Source organism: Panthera onca, chromosome B3 (genome assembly GCF_046562875.1).
Source record: "Panthera onca isolate mPanOnc1 chromosome B3, mPanOnc1 haplotype 2, whole genome shotgun sequence".
Lineage (NCBI taxonomy): Eukaryota > Metazoa > Chordata > Mammalia > Carnivora > Felidae > Panthera > Panthera onca.
The window spans coordinates 108,583,702-108,603,885 of NC_138344.1; the positions used below are offsets into that span (position 1 = coordinate 108,583,702).

At 38.2% G+C, this 20,184-nt stretch overlaps 1 protein-coding gene across 1 annotated transcript in view; it reads right to left on the reverse strand.

Moving 5' to 3' along the window:
* Positions 1–610: 610 nt before the first annotated feature.
* KCNH5 (potassium voltage-gated channel subfamily H member 5) overlaps positions 611–20,184 on the reverse strand; it is a 295,393-nt gene continuing 275,819 nt past the window's right edge. The window contains exon 11 of the mRNA XM_060620001.3: positions 611–3,014. Within this exon, the coding sequence (XP_060475984.1) occupies positions 2,067–3,014 (948 nt within the window). The 3' untranslated portion in view covers positions 611–2,066. The remainder of the gene's footprint in view (positions 3,015–20,184) is intronic.

Consider the following 20,184-nt stretch of genomic DNA (forward strand, 5'->3'; position numbering starts at 1 on the left):
CCATGAAAGCAACTAAGTCTCAATTTCAAGGTTGATTCCTTTTACTGTGATTACCTCATTTTCTTGTGCCTGTGGTAGGTAGATGTCGTAGCATTGCCTGGAGACATGCTCCCCTGCAAACTTCCATGATGAGTAATGGAAGTCGTGGGCACAGAGAAGGGGAAATGGAGCCCCTGGCACATCACATCTGTTCTGAGACTCCTGGATTAAAGAGGCACATCTTGTGGGCATGTGAAGAAGCTCTAATAGATGTTCTAAAATATCCCTTGTTTTTATAAGTTATTTGGTTCTGCACTTCTCCAGTCTGATTGTGATAACCTGTCTTTCAGTTCTGGTGGTTTTGTTTGGGGATGCTGAGAGATCGTTAGAAAAGCTCATAAAAATGGCAACAATAGGTCAAAATATGTCCTTTGATTTTGCTGTCATCTGGTGTATATTGTGAATGAATATGTACAGATGGTCCAATAATGTACAGATTCCTGGAATATATTTTCAACGTGATGCAAACAATAACTTCCCTGTTCCCACAATTAGATGTCATGCATGCACCAATTTAAAAGTATGCCTCTTTGATCAACTTCATAACATAGACTTTAGTCAAAAGAAAAAATTCTTCTGGGTTCTTATAAATGAACATGTATTTTATTCTCAATACATACCACTTAAGGGACTGGCTATACACAACTGTTTGTGACTTTTTTTTTTTAGTTGATAATAGGCACTTTCTAGGAAGAGGATTTATAACTCATAAGACTCTGAAATTCAGTCTTTAGTAACCCCCTTTCATAAATGGATCTGCCTGAGCCACAGCAGTCTACTGTATCAACTCAGCAGAAGTCCTGCAGTAGAACTGTGTGCAAAAAAGCTTTAGAAAATTGTAACCAGAATAAAATTATAGAAAAGCAGTTATCTGAACTGAGCAACTTAACATCTACTTGTTAGTGTTTTTTTGTCACCATGTTTCATGTGTTATCCCTATAAACATTAAGAATCCTGTGTGAACAATTCTGTACCTGTGTTTCATCTTAAGTTACAGATATGTTACAAAATATTGTCTATCTGCTTACATTCTTTTTTATTTTATGTCATTATAGTTAAAATTTTGATATGAGTACTTAGATGTGTTTTGTTTGTTTCTTTGCTAAGAGCCTTTCAACTTCACCTTTGAACAAGTTTTAGAAGTACAAATTTAGAACACTCATCACATTTGGAAAACCAGCATCGCTAACATGAATTGTTAAAAGGCCCTTTTACCCTGTGGTGCAGTTTTTCTATAATAATATACACTATATTAATAGTTTCGTATTTATGGGGTTGGTAAAATCAGCTTACAAGATGGCAGCTGTTCTCCAAGACAGAGGGAGGAGGGATTTCCTTACATAAGCGTTAATGATTACTATCTAAGTATAGTGTTAAAAAAGGAGAGGTATAGTTGAGCAGAAATGCAATTCATGCACAAAACTCATAGCAATACGTTCTCAGCGTCCCCCACTGCTATCTGATTTAGGCAACAAAACAGTCATTTTGATGGAGCAGACACTGCCTGTTGGGGAAAATAACCTAACACTAAGTTACAGAAAAATATCCTATGAAAAGAGATTATAAAACGGTACCGACGGTCTAAAAGGGCGAACTCTCCCTTGGCATTAATCCAGAATTTTAACTTAACAGAACAGTGAGAAAATGACAGCTCGATATACTCAGCCTGAGATCAAATTTGTCATGGCAACATTGGCAGGTTGGACCCTGATTCTTCAAATATTACATTGCCTTGGTTAGCAAAAATCATACTTTTTTTTTGTATTAGAATAGAGATTATAAATAAATGTAAAGTGTGCATGCAGTCAACTGCATAATATACAAGCAATATCTATGTTTTAAATAATCATCTTCTTTGGCAGGCCAGAATCCAGCTGGACATGCAGTATTTACATATCAAAATCCATATGGTTTCATCATATTGAAAGCAAGTGAAAATATATATATGTATATACTGTATATACACATGTATGTATATAGATGTATATACTGTTTTTAATATATTAACAAATATATATGTATATATATTAAAAGTGGATTTCATCTTTGTCAGATTCAGGTGACTCAGGCCTTGAAACACTAAAAATATCCTGACATGGTATCTGGGAAGGTACTTGGAGTGGCATCTGGGATTTGGGAGAAGAGGTCTGGGGCGCACTTTTTTCTGAGAGTATTTTTAAAATTTCTGCCACCTGCTTTTCCAGGGCAGTCATTCTGCAGCTTAGCAGCTGGATGTCCTCTTTGAGTTCATGTTTGACTTCCTGCAGTGTGGTTTGTAAGGCCTGCTCTGGGATGGGATAAAAGGGGTGCTTGGCATCAGCCTGAATAGGGCTGTGCTCCAGCGGACTTCGGGCCTCCCCGGCCTTATCCAAACGAAGGTCACTTTTTGTAATCCCACTGTCACAAGAATCTGTTTTCCTTAATGGGTTTTTGGTAACGCTGTTCTCTGAATCGCTGCCCTTGGGGTCCTCTGACAATAGCCCCATGGACTCCGCTTTCGTGACGTTATTCCAGTCTTCCTTTTTCTCCTCATGGGCGCCCATGTTATTCTTGAGTCGCAGCCATCCTTTCCCATTTCCGTTCTTCATCCTTATGGGGCTGTTGACTTTGAGACATTTGGGGTCAGCACCGCCGTTGGGCTTGAGTTCCATGGCGTCGCGGTTGTTTTGCTTGAGGGACTCACTGGTTTTCACGTAGGCCAGCGATGTCTGGATGGGTGTGATCTGTGACACGGTGACCACACTGGTGCCCGTGATGGAAGCTCCGTTCTGTAAGGAGCGGCTTTCTACCTGGAGCTGGTTGCGCTCGGGGTCGCTCTGTGTTGACCCCTGATTCCGCAGCTCCTTCTGTTGCTTGAACTTCTGGAAGAGCTTTCGGACGGGGTGGTCCACGGGAATGCTGAGGGTGACCTCATTCTTCTGCCGGAGGCGCTCCTCTTCCTCTTTCTTCACGTCACTGATTTTTCGGAAAATGATCTGTAGAGGGGGAGAGATGTTCAGAACATGATTATGAAGATAGACGAGCTTACAGTTGCGTGCCAGGATGCTGGATGAACTTTCTTTTACTGAGGAAACCCTCGAACACAAGATAAGGTCATTTCTGAAGGGAAAAAAAAATACCCCAATGCCATTTCTTTAACAGATGCGATACACTTAAGACTCAACATGGGAGCACTGACTAAGCTTACTTAGCTTATTTAGTCCTACTCCCTTGCATACGGAAGGGGGAATGTAATAGCTGAATAGAGATGCCTGCTGTTTAGTTTATACTCCCATTTAATAGAAAATAGGTAAATATATATGTTAGTCTATTATATGTGTGTATGCATACGCGTGTAAGGAACTATATTAAATTTCCTTACAATGCATCATTATTTTTTGTATGTTTCTTTTCATATGTGAATATATTCAAGACCATTTTTAATAACATCCTCTGCTTAGGGGGTCAAATTATGAGTTCTAGGCTATATAAAAGTACCAAAACATTAGTTTACTAGCATAGCACCTATGTGGGGTGAGAGGAGGGATTAAATTTATTTATGTGGCTCCAGAGGGCAGAACTAGGATCTGTAAGTAAAGTTCCTGAGAGACAAATACCAATTCAATACAGACTTCATTTCAAACTGCTATCTATTCACAGAATAAACTGCCTTGAACACTCGTGAACCTCAACACCACTAAAATATCCAAACAGAAGTAAGGATGTTGTCCATGTAATACTGTCACGGGTGGGAGACTGGACTCTTCAGATTTCAATATTCTTAAAATTTGTTTTTCATTGTTAGTATTCATTTTTCCCTTATCATTATTCCAACCTACATACAGGATCTTCTTACCTTTTGAAATATTATAAACAATTTTAGCGTAAAGTGTTTCTCCCACTCAGACTTCAGTTGGTTGCCTCAGACCTAAGTATCATTAACCTTTTTCTGTGCATATTTCCAGAAGGTTTTTTTTTATTAAGTTTTTAAATTCCGGTATAGTTCATGTAAAATGTTCTGTTAGTTTCAGGTGTACAATGTAGTGACTCGGCAATTGTATACATTGCTCAGTCATCATGACTAGTGCCCTCCTTAATCCCCATCACTTATTTCCTCCATCCCCTACCCACCTCCCCTCTGGGAACTATCTGTTTGTTCTCTGTAGTTAAAGTCGGTTTCTAGGTTTGTCTCTCTCTGTCTCTCTCCTTTCCTTTGTTTGTTTTGTTTCTTAAATTCCACATATGAGTGAAACCATATGGTATTTGTCTTTCTCTGACTGACTTATTTTGCTTTATACTCTCTAGCTCCATCCATGTTGTTGCAAATGGCAAGATTTCATGCTTTTTTTTTATGGCAGAATAATATTTTACTCTATAGATATATCACATCTTCTTTATCCATTCATCAGTCGATGGACACTTGAGCTGCTTTCATAATTTGGCTATTGTAAATAATGCTGCAATAAACAGGGGTGCATGTATCCTTTGAATTAGTTTTTTTTGTATTTTGAGGTAAATTTTAAATATAGAATTAAATACATAGTTAATGTGCTATTTGATAGGTAACCACAAATAAGTTAGCATAAATTTCATTTAAAATGTCTTCTGAGGGGCGCCTGGGTGGCTCAGTCGGTTGGGCGTCCGACTTCGGCTCAGGTCATGATCTCACAGTTCATGAGTTCAAGCCCCGCATCGGGCTCTGTGCTGACAGCTCAGAGCCTGGAGCCTGCTTCAGATTCTGTGTCTCCCTCTCTCTCTGCCCCTTCCCTGCTCATGCTGTGTCTCTCTCGGTCTCAAAAATAAATAAACATTAAAAAAAAAATGTCTTCTGAAAATAATACTGGGAAGAATGTGTAACTCCATCAAGAGAAGTAAAAATGGTCACCTGTAAGAAATTACCACTTATATTATCAGAATTAGAAGTGAATTTAATGAGTGTGAGATTTTTTGCTCAGGTTCCGTCTGAAGAACAAAATAACTGCAGATGAGGTCTGTAAGAAAAATCCAGAAAGGAGTTATAGTAGATACAGTGCTCTCAGAATCAGACAATTTTATGGGGCTGGCAAAATTACTTACCTCATCACCCTCTCTCATTAACTTATTGGTTAGATTAGAGATCTATATGAAGTACACGGCATATAGTAGACACTCAAAATATTCTGGTTATATCCATTGAACTCTCATAAAATCCTGTATATTTGAAACCATTTCCATTACCACTTGAAGCTTCCAGAGTAACATACAAACATTGATTTATACTAGAAACCAATACTACTGATGGTCACTGTGAACAGAAAAGTCAGGGAGATAGAATTCTCTAAGAGCATACTTTCTAAATTGAAATTGATGCACTAGATACAGCTTATCAAGTGGTAATAATCTGTATTTTAAAGTAAATATTCTCTAAATTCAATAACTGTCTATAAAGACCAGTATATTTTTCCCTCCCTAGTGGCACATGAAATTGGGTCTTTTTGAATGATGTAATACTAATCTGAAAGCCTGACATCAAAGCTCTTGCAGTTTAATTGAAAGCTTTTCAAAGGGTTGACATATTTCTTATGCTCCCTAAGTAAACAGAGCTTATGCTGACCCTTCAAGATACTAACACTCTTTAGGACAAGATAGATCCAAACATGGAAACACAAATACCACATTCTGATTTCATCCCATTTCATTGAAAATGTGCTGAATTTCATTTCAGGAACTGACATGAGGGGACAAATGTAAATGACTGACCACATCCTCCTTCCCACTCAACTCGGATCTTTTGGTTTGTTTTTATAAAGGTAATTCCTTAGCCTTTAGCCATAGCCTTCGTGCAATGTAATAACTGAGAGTCACCTTCACATTTGCAATAAAAAGATCTATTTCAGACTCTCAATGAGGGAAGGGAGGTAAATCGCACATGAGGATGTTAGATGAAATACAGGGCCTCCATGCAGTATTTGGGACACACTAATACTGAAAAGTCATACATCATTTATCTGAATGGGACATATTGACATTTTAAAACATACTCATTGTTTACCTGAAATTTAAATTTAACTGCATGCCCTGTGCTTTTGTTTGCTGAATTCAGCAACGCTACTGATATGTAATAGACAAAAACATTACTATCTCTGTAGTGTCCATGTGTACTGCTGTGTGAAATTCACAGTTTTTAGAAATTACAATGAAATATTTGGTGTCCCTGGAACTGAGAATCTGGTGGCATCTTATTTGTTGGCTGTATGTTTTAAAATTTCAATATGATGGCTAATGATTGCTTACGATTATTGTGTGCTTAGCAAGTTTAGAATGCTTAGTGATTTAAGCCCATGTAAAACATCAACAAAATAAGCCTTTTGCGGCTTCCCTGACCACCAGCTGGCCCCTCCACACAAACCGAGGATAAAGTGTCTGGACTCCTACTGTTAAGCTGAGAACAGAGACTCTAAATGCCAAACTACGTTGTACAAAGGGAGTCCTGTCACAGAGCCAGGCTGCTGGTCTGCATCAGGGGACAAATGAGATAGAACAAGGTTGTGGATTTTGCCACTATGAACATATAAAAGCAACTGAGAAAGAGAAAGAATAGAGGTTTGGGATATTAGCATCTGAAGTGCTGCACGTTGCTCCTTTCCCTCCAACCCCCACCCCCCCACCACTCCAGGGGGATAGGAGAGGACAAGGAACTAGACATAGGCCCTTGAGCTTTAGGGGCACTTGGAAACATTGAGATAGGCCCTAACTTCTCTGCTGGAGTTTGCAGAGCAGCAGGACCCACACGTTCGCTCTCTGGAGCCAACCAACATGCTGGAAAAAAGCATACACCCTCTTTGTTTCTGCCCATACTTCTGTGTGCCTGGATGGGCATGGCTAGGATCCCGGTGGGCCCGGGAACTAGAGTAGGTAGACGACTGTTATCTCAGCCCCATGGAAGCCAGATGAGGTGAAGATACTCCATGAGGTGGGAGAAGTTACAGCACTCTGTAGAACACTTGCTGCCAGGAACTTTCAGACCATTAAATATGCCACACAATAAATAGTGCCCAGTAGTTGGGTGTGGCCAGCTGAAAAGGCCAACGCTCTGAGGAGTGACCACAAGCCCGCCAGATCTCACAGACAAGCCCTGGATGCTGAAGTGGAGCCCCCTACCCTTTGCATCAGGCCCACAGGCAATCATGAGCCCAGGGAAAGTAGAAGCAGGTGCAGAAGGAGGGCTGGGAAGAGAGGGTCATGAGGAAATTTCTTACCCAAGCTACAGAATTTGAGCTGGAATCAAACTCAAAACAGTAATACTTGGATTTGATCAACTACTTAACCATAACCAGGCTTTTAAGCCAGAGGTAACTTCGTTTTCCTTAAGTTTATTTCTTTATTTTGAGAGGGAGAGACAGATCACGAGTGGGGTAGGGGCAGAAGGAGAAGGAGTGAGAATTCCAAGCAGGAATTCTCTGATAGTGCAGAGAGAATGTCAGAGGGTCTAGAGACCGCGCTATAGTGCAGAGCCTGACACAGGGCTTGAGCTCACCAACCGTGAGATCGTGACCTGAGCCAAGATCAAGAGTCAGACACTTAACCGACTCAGCCACCCAAGCACCACAAGCCAGAGGTAACTTTAAACAAAATTACTGAGTTAGACAGAGGTTACTGAATAGATTAAGTTTCTTTTATTTCTTTTGGCTTCAGAATGGAAATTATGACTTACTGAAAAAAATAATTATTAAAAGTTCGCATATAGCAAAGAAGTCACTTTCACACATGTATTATCTCATTAACTACTGTCATACTACTATTTGATATAGGGCCTAGTATTCTCATGTTACAGAAAAGCAAACTAAGACATAGAGAGTGATGTGGTTTGCCTTCCAGGTCACAAGGAGTAAGTGGCCGGGATACTAATCCAAGAAGTCAGATTGCAAGCAGTCCTAACCATTACACTCTACTGCAGGTCTGTAAGGTCATTTTGACACAGAGATGTGGATAGTTGAGTGGGTAAAGCAGTGGGTGGTACAGCAGTTTCACACCCAACAGATAACCCTCACCGAGCATTTGCCATGGAGAACCATCCCTGAAGGCAGTCTATTGGGCTCTGTGCTCGCTGAGTAACTGACAGCTGGGCAGGAGGGTGTTAGGGGAGGCAACCTCAAAGCGCTCCTCATTCTCAAAGGCAAAGCCAGCAGGCTTGCTTCACTCTACTTCCCTTTAAAATACATGCTGTCGGGGTGCCTGGGGGCTCAGTCAGTTGAGTGTCCGACTTCAGCTCAGGTCATGATCTCATGTTTCATGGGTTCAAGCCCCAAGTCAGCACAGAGCCTGCTTCAGATTCTGTCTCCCTCTCTCTCTGCCCCTTCCCCATTTGCACTCTCTCTCAAACATTAAAAAAATAAATAAAATAAAATACATGCTGTCATTTTGTATCGTCTTGCTCTCTTCAAGGCAGCTCTTGTATTTTCTTCTAACTTCTACTTATATTAAATATAGTATCTTTACCAAAAACAGGGGGTGGCAAGTCAAAGGACGTAATTTTCCCTGGACTTAAATGCCATTCTTGATCCCACTACTACCTGGATTCATTTGGTTATGAGGGCAGAGATTTTTGTCTCTTTTGTTACATGCTGTATCTCCAGACTTTATGACAGTGTCTGTCATATTGAAAGTCCTCAATAAGTACATGTTATTCGTTAATTCAATAATCTCTTCATACACTCAGTAAATGTATGTTTGTGAAGGTCTATGAATAGAAAATACTACAAATAGGAAGGTTTCCTACTTTTAAAATTATTTTTCACTCTCTACACAATGAATCAATGTTATTTGTATTATTGTAATTGATCATTAATGTCTATTCTTATTTCCTCATTTGGAGGCAAACACTACATCATCTACCTCCTGGCATCCTCAGCACCTAGCCCACTACTGGGCACAAGTAGATAGTTAACAAATGCTGGCTGACTGTAATCATATTCAAATCTTTGACCCACAAATCAATCTTTAAAGAACTTGAATGAGAACCTATCTTTGATTCCATTGTAAGGATGCAATAACATCCATTAAGAACTTATTTTCCAAAAAAGAGAGAGAGGGAAATAAACCATGAGAGACTCTTACAGAGAACAAATTGAGGGTTGATGGAGGGATGTGGGTGGGAGATGGGTTAGATGGGTGATGGGTACTAAGGGGGGCACTTGTGGTGAGCACTGGGTGTTGTATGTAAGTGATGAATCACTGAATTCTACTCTTGAAACCAATATCGCACTGCATGTTCACTAACTAAAATTTAAATAAAAATTTGAAAAAAAAAAAAGAACTTATTTCCCAGCTGGTGACAATGCAGTGCTTGCTTTCTTTCTTTCTTTTTTTTATAATTTTTTAATGTTTATCCATTTTTAAGGGAGAGAGAGTGAGCACAGAGCATGAGTGGGGCAGGGTCAGAAAGAGAGGGAGGTACAAAATCTGAAGCAGGCTCCAGGCTCTGAGCTGTTAGCACAGAGCCCTATGCGGGGTTTAAACCCATGAGCCATGAGATCATGACCTGAACTGAAGTCAGATGCTTTACCGACTGAGCCACCCAAGCACCCCAATGCCATACTTTCTTAATACAATGTATTTGGCACTAAAATTAAAAACAGAGAAATAAAAAATGAAGAGATGATTTTGTCATGTTTACAAGGTTTCAAGACTAATAATCTACTGAGGTACCATCACTGGTTGAACCATGTTGTATGTGTAAAGTATGATAGCTTTTTGTTTTGTCTTAAGTTATGAAGGATGCATTATAGACCAAGAAAATACAAGAGCAGGAGTGCCTAATGGAAGTAACTCACTGTTTTTCACAAACATTAAATGTAATAGACCCTCTCTATAAGTTCTCATAGTTTTAAAGATAACTTTATGACCCTAAACTCCAAATTTAAATAACAATGTATTTTTATTACCAAGGAGACTACATTTTATAATAAACATAGCATGGTAATTATTCTACATTACCATTACAAGCATGAGCATTTTCAAATATATTCCATTGAATCTTTCCTTTTTTTTTTTTAACATTTATTTATTTTTGAGAGACAGACACAGGCAGAGCACGAGTGGGGGAGGGGCAGAGAGAGAGACACACAGAATCCAAAGCAGGCTCTAGGCTCTGAGCTGTCAGCATAGAGCCTGACGCAGGGCTCAAACTCACAGACTGTGAGATCATGACCTGAGCCAAAGTCAGCCACTTAACTGACTTAACCGAGCCACCCAGGTGCCCAGAATCTTTCCTTTTAAGAAGTGCTTTTTACCTTTAAGTTTTTAATTATGCATATGATAAAATGGTTTCACTTTATAACTGAATGGAAAGATGGGTAAATTTTATTTAGTTAAGCCCTTTTTAAAAAGCATGTTGTCATTAAGATTTTTAAAACTTTTGCTTACTAGTCTTTGGCAGTTGAAAGAATCTACAAACAATAAGCATTTCATAATTCAGTTGATTCCTATATGGGCAGTGTGTCCTATAGAAAGTAAAATATTTCCTCCTAAATAAATATGTAAGTTATATAGATTAATTTTAACCAATTATTACATAGAAATGACAATGATTTTTCTCTAGGAAAAAAACATTTTAATTCCCCCAAAGAAATTATTTTAGAAAATGTAAAAGGATCTGAGTGTTCATAGAACAACGTATGGATTAATGTAAAAGAAAAAAAATATACATGATTCTTAACATGGTATTAAATCAGCTTTTAAAATTTTTTATTTGTGTTTTTTCTCAGTATTAATAACCTAGAACCCTTGCACTTGATGCACTCTGTGTCAATCTTTTTGTGCAATGGCAAATCAAATTGCTGATGGACACCACAAAAATTAAGGACAAAAAAAAAAAGAAAAAGAAAAAGAAAAATCATGAATCAGACTATGATTCCAGCCACACATTTATTGGTAGTCACAATAGCCTGTACTGTTTCTATCAGCAAAGAGGTTTATTTCATTTAAGCTTTTCTTCTCTGTGCTTCATTATGTTCTGTGGAGCCCATGCTGGAAGGTTTAATTTATTTAAATGATAAAAGCTTCTTAAACTTAACAGGGAACATGGCCAACTGAGCTTTCCATTTCAAAAGTAGGACATTTGATCATAAAAGTGATATCAAAATTGAATAATTTGAATGTGTACTGAACTTTGAAATCCAATAAAGGCAAGGAAAAAAAGGGTTAGAATCATTTGTTCAATGACATGGATTTAGTGTTATATAATTTGAAGGAAGATAGAGGAGTTTCCCCTCAAATGGCCCATCACTTTCCAAATCTGTGAATCTAGGGAATTGACTAGGAATTTATAGCTATATGTGATCAGGCAGAAACTCCAGTTCATCTGACTCTTAGGGGATCTGGTTGGTTTTGTTCTTTGGTTCCTTTTATTGTTTCCATAAACTCAGTTACTAATTCTAACTCTAGTTCTTTCAATCCATTCCAAGAGTATTTATTAAAACTCTCATGGGCATACCAGAGGCTAGAAGCTCATCTTAACGAAGGCCACAGTGACAAGGCTGTGTCAGATGGTCATCCAACAAATTCAGAAGTGTAAAGGAAGGGTAACAATGACACATCACACTCCATTTTGAAATATGGCTGCCTTGCTTTACTTGGGCCACTCATAAGTCTGTAAGCTCTTAAAGGACAAGGAATGTGTTAGAGATCTAGTTCAGCCTCTAATGTCCTAAATAAATTTTGAGGAATTAATTAATTAATTGATAATTTAAAAAAAGAGATGAGTAGAGAGGGAAAAGTAAAGAAAGGAGGGAGGGAGGGAGAAAAGGAATATCTTTTGATTTTGTTAATGTGTCAGGTAATGTCTAATGTGGATAAGGGTGGTTAAGAAAATGCAAATGCAAAATATCCTAGAATCATTAATACTATTACCAAATTGACTAATGAAATGTTCTACGCCCCATTTTTCTTTACCATATAAAAATCATTTATCTCAATTTTCCAGGTGATCATAAATATAAAAATGTATTTTCCATAAGTAACAAAACATATATTGTAAACCCCATTACTGATGTTAGCATAACTCTGAAATACGGATACTTAGTGTTTATGTTTCTATTACTAAAGGTTTTTTCATTGAAGAAAAATAATGAAAGAAGGAAGATAAAGTCTTCAAAACCAAGAAAATGGCTGTTCGCAGGTAAGGCTGACAAGATTAGATTCATTGTCTCAAATATTGCAGTAATCCAGGAATTGCCCTCCCTGCCTCAATTTCTAGTCCCATTTCCCCTTATTCCATTTTTTGCTATTGTGTATCAAATAGGATAGCATCCAAGGCAAAAAAAAAAAAAAATCACAATAAAATTAAAGCTCTTTAACAAGTCAGCAAGCCTTGTTATGGCTAACTATGGCTCAGTTCCACCTACCTCTCCAATCTGTTTCCTTCACTCCTTGTTTGACCTCCACATACCTGCCATGCTCAATCACTTTGATATTAAGAATCATTCCCCATTGGTGATGTTGCAAATTAGTATTCTCTCTCCTCTTCACATGCTGGGGAACTCCTACTTATCCTTTAATACTCAGCTCAGCTGTGCTCTCCTTTATGAGGCAAGACCAGCTACATCATTTGTAGGGCCCAATACAACATAAAAAATCAGAGCCTATAACATGCTTAATGGTAAAATACTGAAAGCTATCCCCCTAAGATCAGGGAAGAGATAAATATGTACCATCTTGCCACTTCTATTCAACATTGCAGTGAAGGTTCCAGCCAGGGAAACTGTCGAGAAAATGAAATAAAAGACATCCAGAATGAAAAAGAATGAAAACTATCTCCATTTGAGGGTGACATGTCATGTATATAGAAATTCCTGAGAAATCCTCACAACACACACACACACACACACACACACACACACACACACACACACACAGAGCTGTTATAGCTAATAAAGGAGTTCAGAAGGATGCAGGACATAAAATCAATATAAAATTAGTTGTATTTCTATATACTATCTATGAGCCATCTGAAAATGAAACCAAGAAAATAATTCCATCAACAACAGCATCAAAGAAAATAAAATATTTAGGGAAAAATATAACAAAAGTGTATGACTCATACACAAAACTACGAAACATTATTTAAATAAATTAAGAAGACTTAAATAGACATTACGTGTTTATGGATTGGAAGATATATTGTTAACAAGACAATATTCCTTAAATTTACCTATAGAGTCAATTCCTATCAAAATTCTAACTGCCAATTTTTCAGAAATTGATAAGCTGACCCTAAAATTCAGATGGAAACATAAGGGACCCAGAATAGCCAAAACAATACCAAGATACAAGAATGTAATTGGAAGACTCATACTTCCCAGTTTTAAAACTCCCAGTTTTATAAAGCTATACCATAATCAAGATACTGCTATAAGAACAGACATATACAACAATGGAATGGAACTAGGTTTCCAAAAGTAAACCCATGCATCTATGCTCAATTGTTTTTTTGACAAGGATGATGAGGCAACTCAATGAAGAAAGATTAATGTTTTCAACAAATGGTGCTGGAATAATTGCACATCCACGAACAAAAAATGAATATGGACACCAGCCTCACACCATATACAAAACTTAATTCAAAATGGATCAAAGACATAAATGTAAGAACTAAAGCTATAAAATTCTTAGAAGGAAACAAAGGCATAAATTTAGTGGCCTTGAATCAGGGAAAGGTTTCTTAGACACCTATATCTCGAGCCACCAAAAATAATTAAATTAACGAACTGGAATTCATCAAAATTCAAAACAGAAGTGTCAAAGGACACTTTCAAGAAAGCAAAATGACAACCTACAAAATGAGAAGAAGTATTTGCAAATCACATATTTGATATGGCTCTAATATCCAAAATATATAAAGAACTTTTATGACTCAAAAATTAAAAGACAAAAGAAAAAAAATATTTTTAGATAATCAAGGGACTTGAATAGACATTTTCCAAAGAGGATATACAAATGGCCAATAGGTACACAAAAAGATACATCATTAGGGCAATGCAAAACCACAATACAATGTACTTCACATCCTCCAGGATGGCTATAATCGAAAAATAACATATTAATAACAGAAAATAACAAGTGTTGTGAAGAGGTGGAGAAACTGGAACCCCCATACACTGCTGGAAGGAATATAAAATGGTGCAGCCTCTGTGGCAAACAGCTTGGCAGTTCCTCAAAGAGTTAAACACAGACTAACAATATGACCCAGCAATTCCACTCTTTGGTATATATCCAAGAAAAATGAAAGCACTAGTACACGAATATTTGTAGCAATGTTATTCATGATAGCCAAAAAGTAGAAACAACCCCAAAATCCAGTAACTGGTGAGTCAACAAACAAAAAGTGGTATATATGGATACAAAGGAATATTACTCAGCCAGTAAAAGGAATGATATTCTGATACATGCTACAGCATGGATGAACCTTGAAAACATACTAAGCAAAAGAAACCTGACACAAAAGGTCACTTTTTTTTTTTACTTCACTTATATGAAACATCTGGAATAGGCAAAATTAACCAGGGGGTATATACCCATGGCCAGGGAAGGAGTGGGAAATGGGGAATGACTACTAATGGGTATGAGGTTTCTTTCTGGGGTGATGAGAATGTCCTGGAAGTAGACAGTGGTGATGGTTGCACAACTTTGTAAATATACTAAAAAACACTAAATTGTACACTTTAAGATGGTGAACTGTATGGTGTGTGAATTATAGCACAATAAAAAAGGATGCAGGGCTCCCTATTCAAAACTATTAAGAATTTAGAGAGAGCGACAGCAGAACATGAAACAGAAGCCCTTCCGTTTCAGGGCCCAAGAACAGGGCCCTTCTAAGTGCAAAGTTCTGTATGACACAGGCGAACCATCTGTGAAGCTAGCCCTGCTATGAGGCTTTCATTTACTGCCCAGGAAGAAAAGGGTCCATCCTATTCTGCATAGTTGTTACACTTGTTATACTTGTTAACACTTAATGCAGGCAGCAGCAAACAAGATATTCATTCACATTACAAGTATTTGTCAAACACCCACCTTGTTCCAGGCTGTGTTTTGGAGTTAGGTATATAGCAGTAAGCAAAGAAAAGCTCCTTAAATATTCTATAAAATGTCAGGTGGTGATGTGGGCTACAACGAAAAATAAAGAGTAGTTGGGTCTCTTTGAGAAAGTGCTATCTGAGCAGAGGTAGTCATGAAATGAAGACGTGGGCCATGCAGATAGCCATGGGGGGAGGGGGACCCCAAGGTGAGAGAGCACCTTACACATTGGAGGAACGATGTGAACAAAGAAGGACAAAGGAGGCAGCATTTGGTAAACCGGGAGGCCAGGGACTTTGAGTTTTAGATGTGAAGGAAGTCATGGGAGAGGAGTCACATGATCTCACTTCTATTTCAAGATGATCGCTCAGGTTTCCGTGGGGAAAATAAACTAGAAAGTGGGGAGGGTAGAAGGGTATCAATTAGAAGCCTCTTTGAGTAATACAAGTGAGACATCAGCATGGGAAGTAGAAATGGAGGTAGTGAGAGGTGGTGAGATTCTGGATTTATTTTGCCAGCAAAACTGACAGGTTTGCAGATAAGCAGATGAACAATCTGAGAGAAAAAAAAAAAATTTCTCTCTCTTTAGTCTAAGCCCATGCTTAAATGGTAACGCCATTTTCTGAGATGGGAAAGCCTAGAATGGAGTGGCCTGTAAACTAGAAAGGCAAGCTGCCCATCCCCTCCCTGCCTCAGCCCAGCCACACACATACACACGTGAATATGCATGCATACAAACACATATGCCATCAGACAAAGGTGGAGCAGGAACAGGCTAACTGACTAAACACTCCTGTTAAAAGGGGACAGGAAAAGTGGCTCAGAGACTCCGCAGTCACTGGTCCACAGCAATGATGAAGTCTGCCAGGCAGGCATTATAAGGCCCTGGCAGTGTGGTGAGTTCCTTAATTAGCCTCTGAGCCTGCTCTATAGGATTAGCTCTGTGGGATAAGCTCTCCCACCCAGTGGTCTCTGTGGCTCCCGATTCCATCTTTTCCGAGGTTCTTCTTTGTCCACAGTCCTCCATAGTCAGACCTGATATGGGCCTTGGAGAGTTGGTGCAAGGATTGAAGAGCTTCCTTGGCTCTTTGCTGCCTGTGAAAATTTGGGGGGCCTGAGTTGCGGTTTGGGGCTCATACAGTAAAAGGATATTTTAAGACCGAGCTTGTGGTTTCTTTGGCAATATATGTCTTCCCCCCACCCCCAAATTTTTATGTTTGTTTATTTATTTATTTTGAGAGAGAGCAAGCGGGGGAGGGGCAGAGAGAGAAGGAGAGAGAATCCCAAGAAGGCTCCTCACTGTCAGCACTGAGCCCAATGTGGGGCTCGGGCTCACAAACTGTGAGATCATGACCTGAGCCAAAGTCAAGAGTCAGATGCTCAATCAACTGAGCCTTGTAAGCACCCCATTCTAAAAATTTGAATAAGTTTCTGATCTGTTTACAGTCAATTCCGTGTGTCTACAGCCTCATAAAAAGTTTTTTCGTAAATATCATTTTCAAGCCTGATTCAATTCTTTGCTTTCTTGGCCCCATGTCTCTCTCCCTTTCTCTCCCCCACCCCTCCTGCCATAATAGCTGCTACATTGAAAGCATCAGGCTTGCTGGGAGGTCACATCCATTCTCTGGCCTTTGCTACAAAATTGAGTCTTAATGGACTTTTTTGTACAGCGACTTTTGAATCTTATTTCTACTTCTTCCTGTTCTCAATTCCTTTCCATATTTGCTTATAAGCCAGGTAACCCTTGTGTGGGATCACTTCTTTCTTCCCATGCCTTACTAAAAGTAACCAGTCACAACACCCACTCACTACTAATATCATTTTCCAACCTCTTCCAAAAAAAGGTACAATATTGAAAGGCAGTCACAATTAGCAACTTTACCAAACGCTTTGCTGCCGAAAAATATTTGTCTTCATCCTTCCAAGTCTCAAATATCCATTCCCTTACTTCTTTCCAGCCCTGCTAAGTCAATGCCACACATTTTGGAATAAGCAATGGCAGAGCCCCACTATTGGTATCGATTTAAGCTCATGTCCAAGTAGCATTGCAACTACCATCTATTTGTTAGCATTTGAAAATTCAGAAGAAAACTCAGAAGAATAAAATTGTTTTACTTCTAAGTTCTCAGCATAGAATTTTTAGCACACTCAAGTTCAAAAGAAAAAATTGATAAAGAAAAACCATTACTGTTATGCTTTGCTGGGAATGCAAAAATGCAGCCATCACCATTGCCTGAGTCTTGTAGATGAACCATTAGACCACCCTGTCTTTGACAATGTAGTTATTCTGGTCACAGTAGTGGTTGCTTCCACATGTTTTCACTTTAGAATCTTTGCAATAAAAATACCAGGATCAGGAGACTTGTACTAAGTATTTTTCATGGAGTATTTGCTTATTTAATTTTCACAATAATCCATTTTAAAGATGAAAAAACCCTGAGGCTTAGAGACATTTAAAGATCGTCCCCAAGTCTACCTAGCTAATAAGTGACAAGGCACAGTTTCCAACCCAGGTGTAGTGGACTCAAAAAGCAGGCTACACTGACTTAAGAATTCCTGGTCTAAATTTAAGAAAGATGCAAAGGATCCAAAAGATCAAAGGCCTGAGGAGAAAGCAATTATATGATAAAGTAGGTTGAATCACTTTAATAATGGCGGACAACAAAAGGCATGACCCTGGGCTGGCAGTTTAACACACAGAGGGAGGTGTATACATAGGAATATGGAAGGAGAGTCTCCAGTATCTAAGTAGAAAACAACACTATTTAATATTTGGCAAATGTGATACACTTTACAGTGCACTTCAGCTTATGTTAGCTAATTTCTCCCTGAAACTTTATAAATCAAGCAGGACAATTATTATTACCCCTATTTGACAGATGAGGGTCAGAGAAGTTATGTGACTTGCCTAAGCTCACTGAGCTGGTAAATGGCCAAGCTGGGACTGAAATCTGTTTCCTAAAGCTAACTCCAGTGTTCCCTCCACTATTACATGCTGACATTCCTAATGCTGTATATAATTTTGTTTCATAGTTTATAATGCACTTTCCACTGTAAATCCTACTAGATCTCATTTGATACTATTCCTTTGTCCCAAGGAACACATCTAATATGTGGCTTTAGTTATTGCCTTGTAAGATAATTGCTGTGCCTCAGAGGGAACAATTACTAAAGTAGGGCAGTTGCAATACCTTCAAAGATATTTTTTCATAATGAAAGAAAATTTCTACAGCTTTTGTCTGGGAAACCAATTCTAGTACATTTATTTAAGTATGTGTTAATTTTTACATTTGATTCCTAAAAGACTAACACAGCTTTTACTCAATATCACACACAAATTCTCACTGTTGGGAAATACAGACGAAGTAGGTAAATAGTTTTTTCTATTGGAGTATTATCTTCTAGAAATATTTAGAAATGTATATCTAGTCTAGATGACATATTACTGTTTCAATCTTCTATAGTTGGAATCAAATTTACCTGAAATGTAATATTCTTGGGTATTTCTTAATTTGGGGGAATCTGCAAGCTGAAACTCAAAGGAGCCAAAATGATTAGGCACTTGGATTTACAGCCAGCCATTGACAGTTGGACCTAGAAGTTACTTTTCCTGATTTCTCAGTCCATTTTCCATTTCCTCCATGGGGTATCCCTTATTTCTAGATCAGAATTGTGTGGCAAGAAAATTTTTTTTTTCTCAAAACGTCTCGTATGAGTCAGGAGGCAAGAGTTTGCATGCATAAATTTGGCCAAGCCACTTACCCTTTCTAAACATCAGGTGTACCTCAAACCTATTTAAGGTCAATGGTTCTCTATTTTACCAGAATGATACAGGCATTCCATGTAAAATAAAGATCAATTGCTTATATTGAATCTGATGAGTGGCATAAGTATAGCATGTGTTCCCCCAGATAAACTGAGAATACAGTCTCTAAGTATTTGTTGATTGCAAAACAATCAAATTGTGGTGCAGATCTCTCCTCTTTCATTCACCACTTACATATTTCAATTTTCCATACAAGCAAAATTAGACATGCAAATGACTTTGTCCTGAATCTTTAGACCATCTCTATTCTATCCCAATTGTTACAAATCATTAAAAACAAAAACAGACAACTCTTACAGAAAAATTAACATTTTACAAAATATAAACAGCCATTAAATATATGGAATAGTGCTCATCTTAATTAGACATCAAGGGAGTGCAATTTAAAACCATAATGCATTACCCTTACACACTTACCAGAATGGCTAAAAAGATTTTAAAAAGTAGTGTTAATGAGAATGTAGCAAAATTAAATTCTCATAAACTGGGCACCTGGGTGGTTCAGTTGGTTGTGCATCTGACTTTGGCTCAGGTCATGATCTCACTCATGATCTTTGGCTCAGGTCATGATACCTCCTGAGTTCCAGGCCCACATCGAGTGGGCTCTGTGCTGACACCTCAGAGCCTGGACCCTGGTTCTGATTCTGTGTCTCCCTCTCTGCTCCTCCCCCACTCATTCTCTCTCTCTCTCTCTCTCTCTCTCTCTCTCTCTCTCAAAAATAAATAAAAACATATAAAAAAAATTTTTGAATTCTCATAAACTGCCAGTAGGTGTACAAATTCATACAACCATTTGGAAAACTGTTTTATGAGTGTCTACTAAAGCTAAACATACTCTTGATTTGGAAATTTTACTCTTATGTATATACTCCCTCCAAAAAATATTGTACAAATGTAAATAAAAGGACATGTATAAGGATGCTGATAACAACACCAGTCATAATGGTTCCAACTGGAAACCCAGATGTATATATCAAGAGCAGAATGGATTAGTTGAAGTATATTCATTCAGTAGAAAACTCTACAAGGAATGTTAATGAACTCCAGCTATGTACAACATGAATGACTCCTACAAAACAATATTGAGTGAAAGAAGCCAGATACAAATCAGCACATACTGTATCATTTCATTTATATAACTCTAAAAATAAAAAAAGAGGTAAAATTAATCTAAAGTGTTGAAAGTCAGAACAGTAGTTAAATCTTGGTGGGGGGGATTGGGTGTCATGAAAGCAGTGGAGCAGGAAATAGGCTTCTGACATGCTTCCTGTTCCATTTCTTGGGCTAGA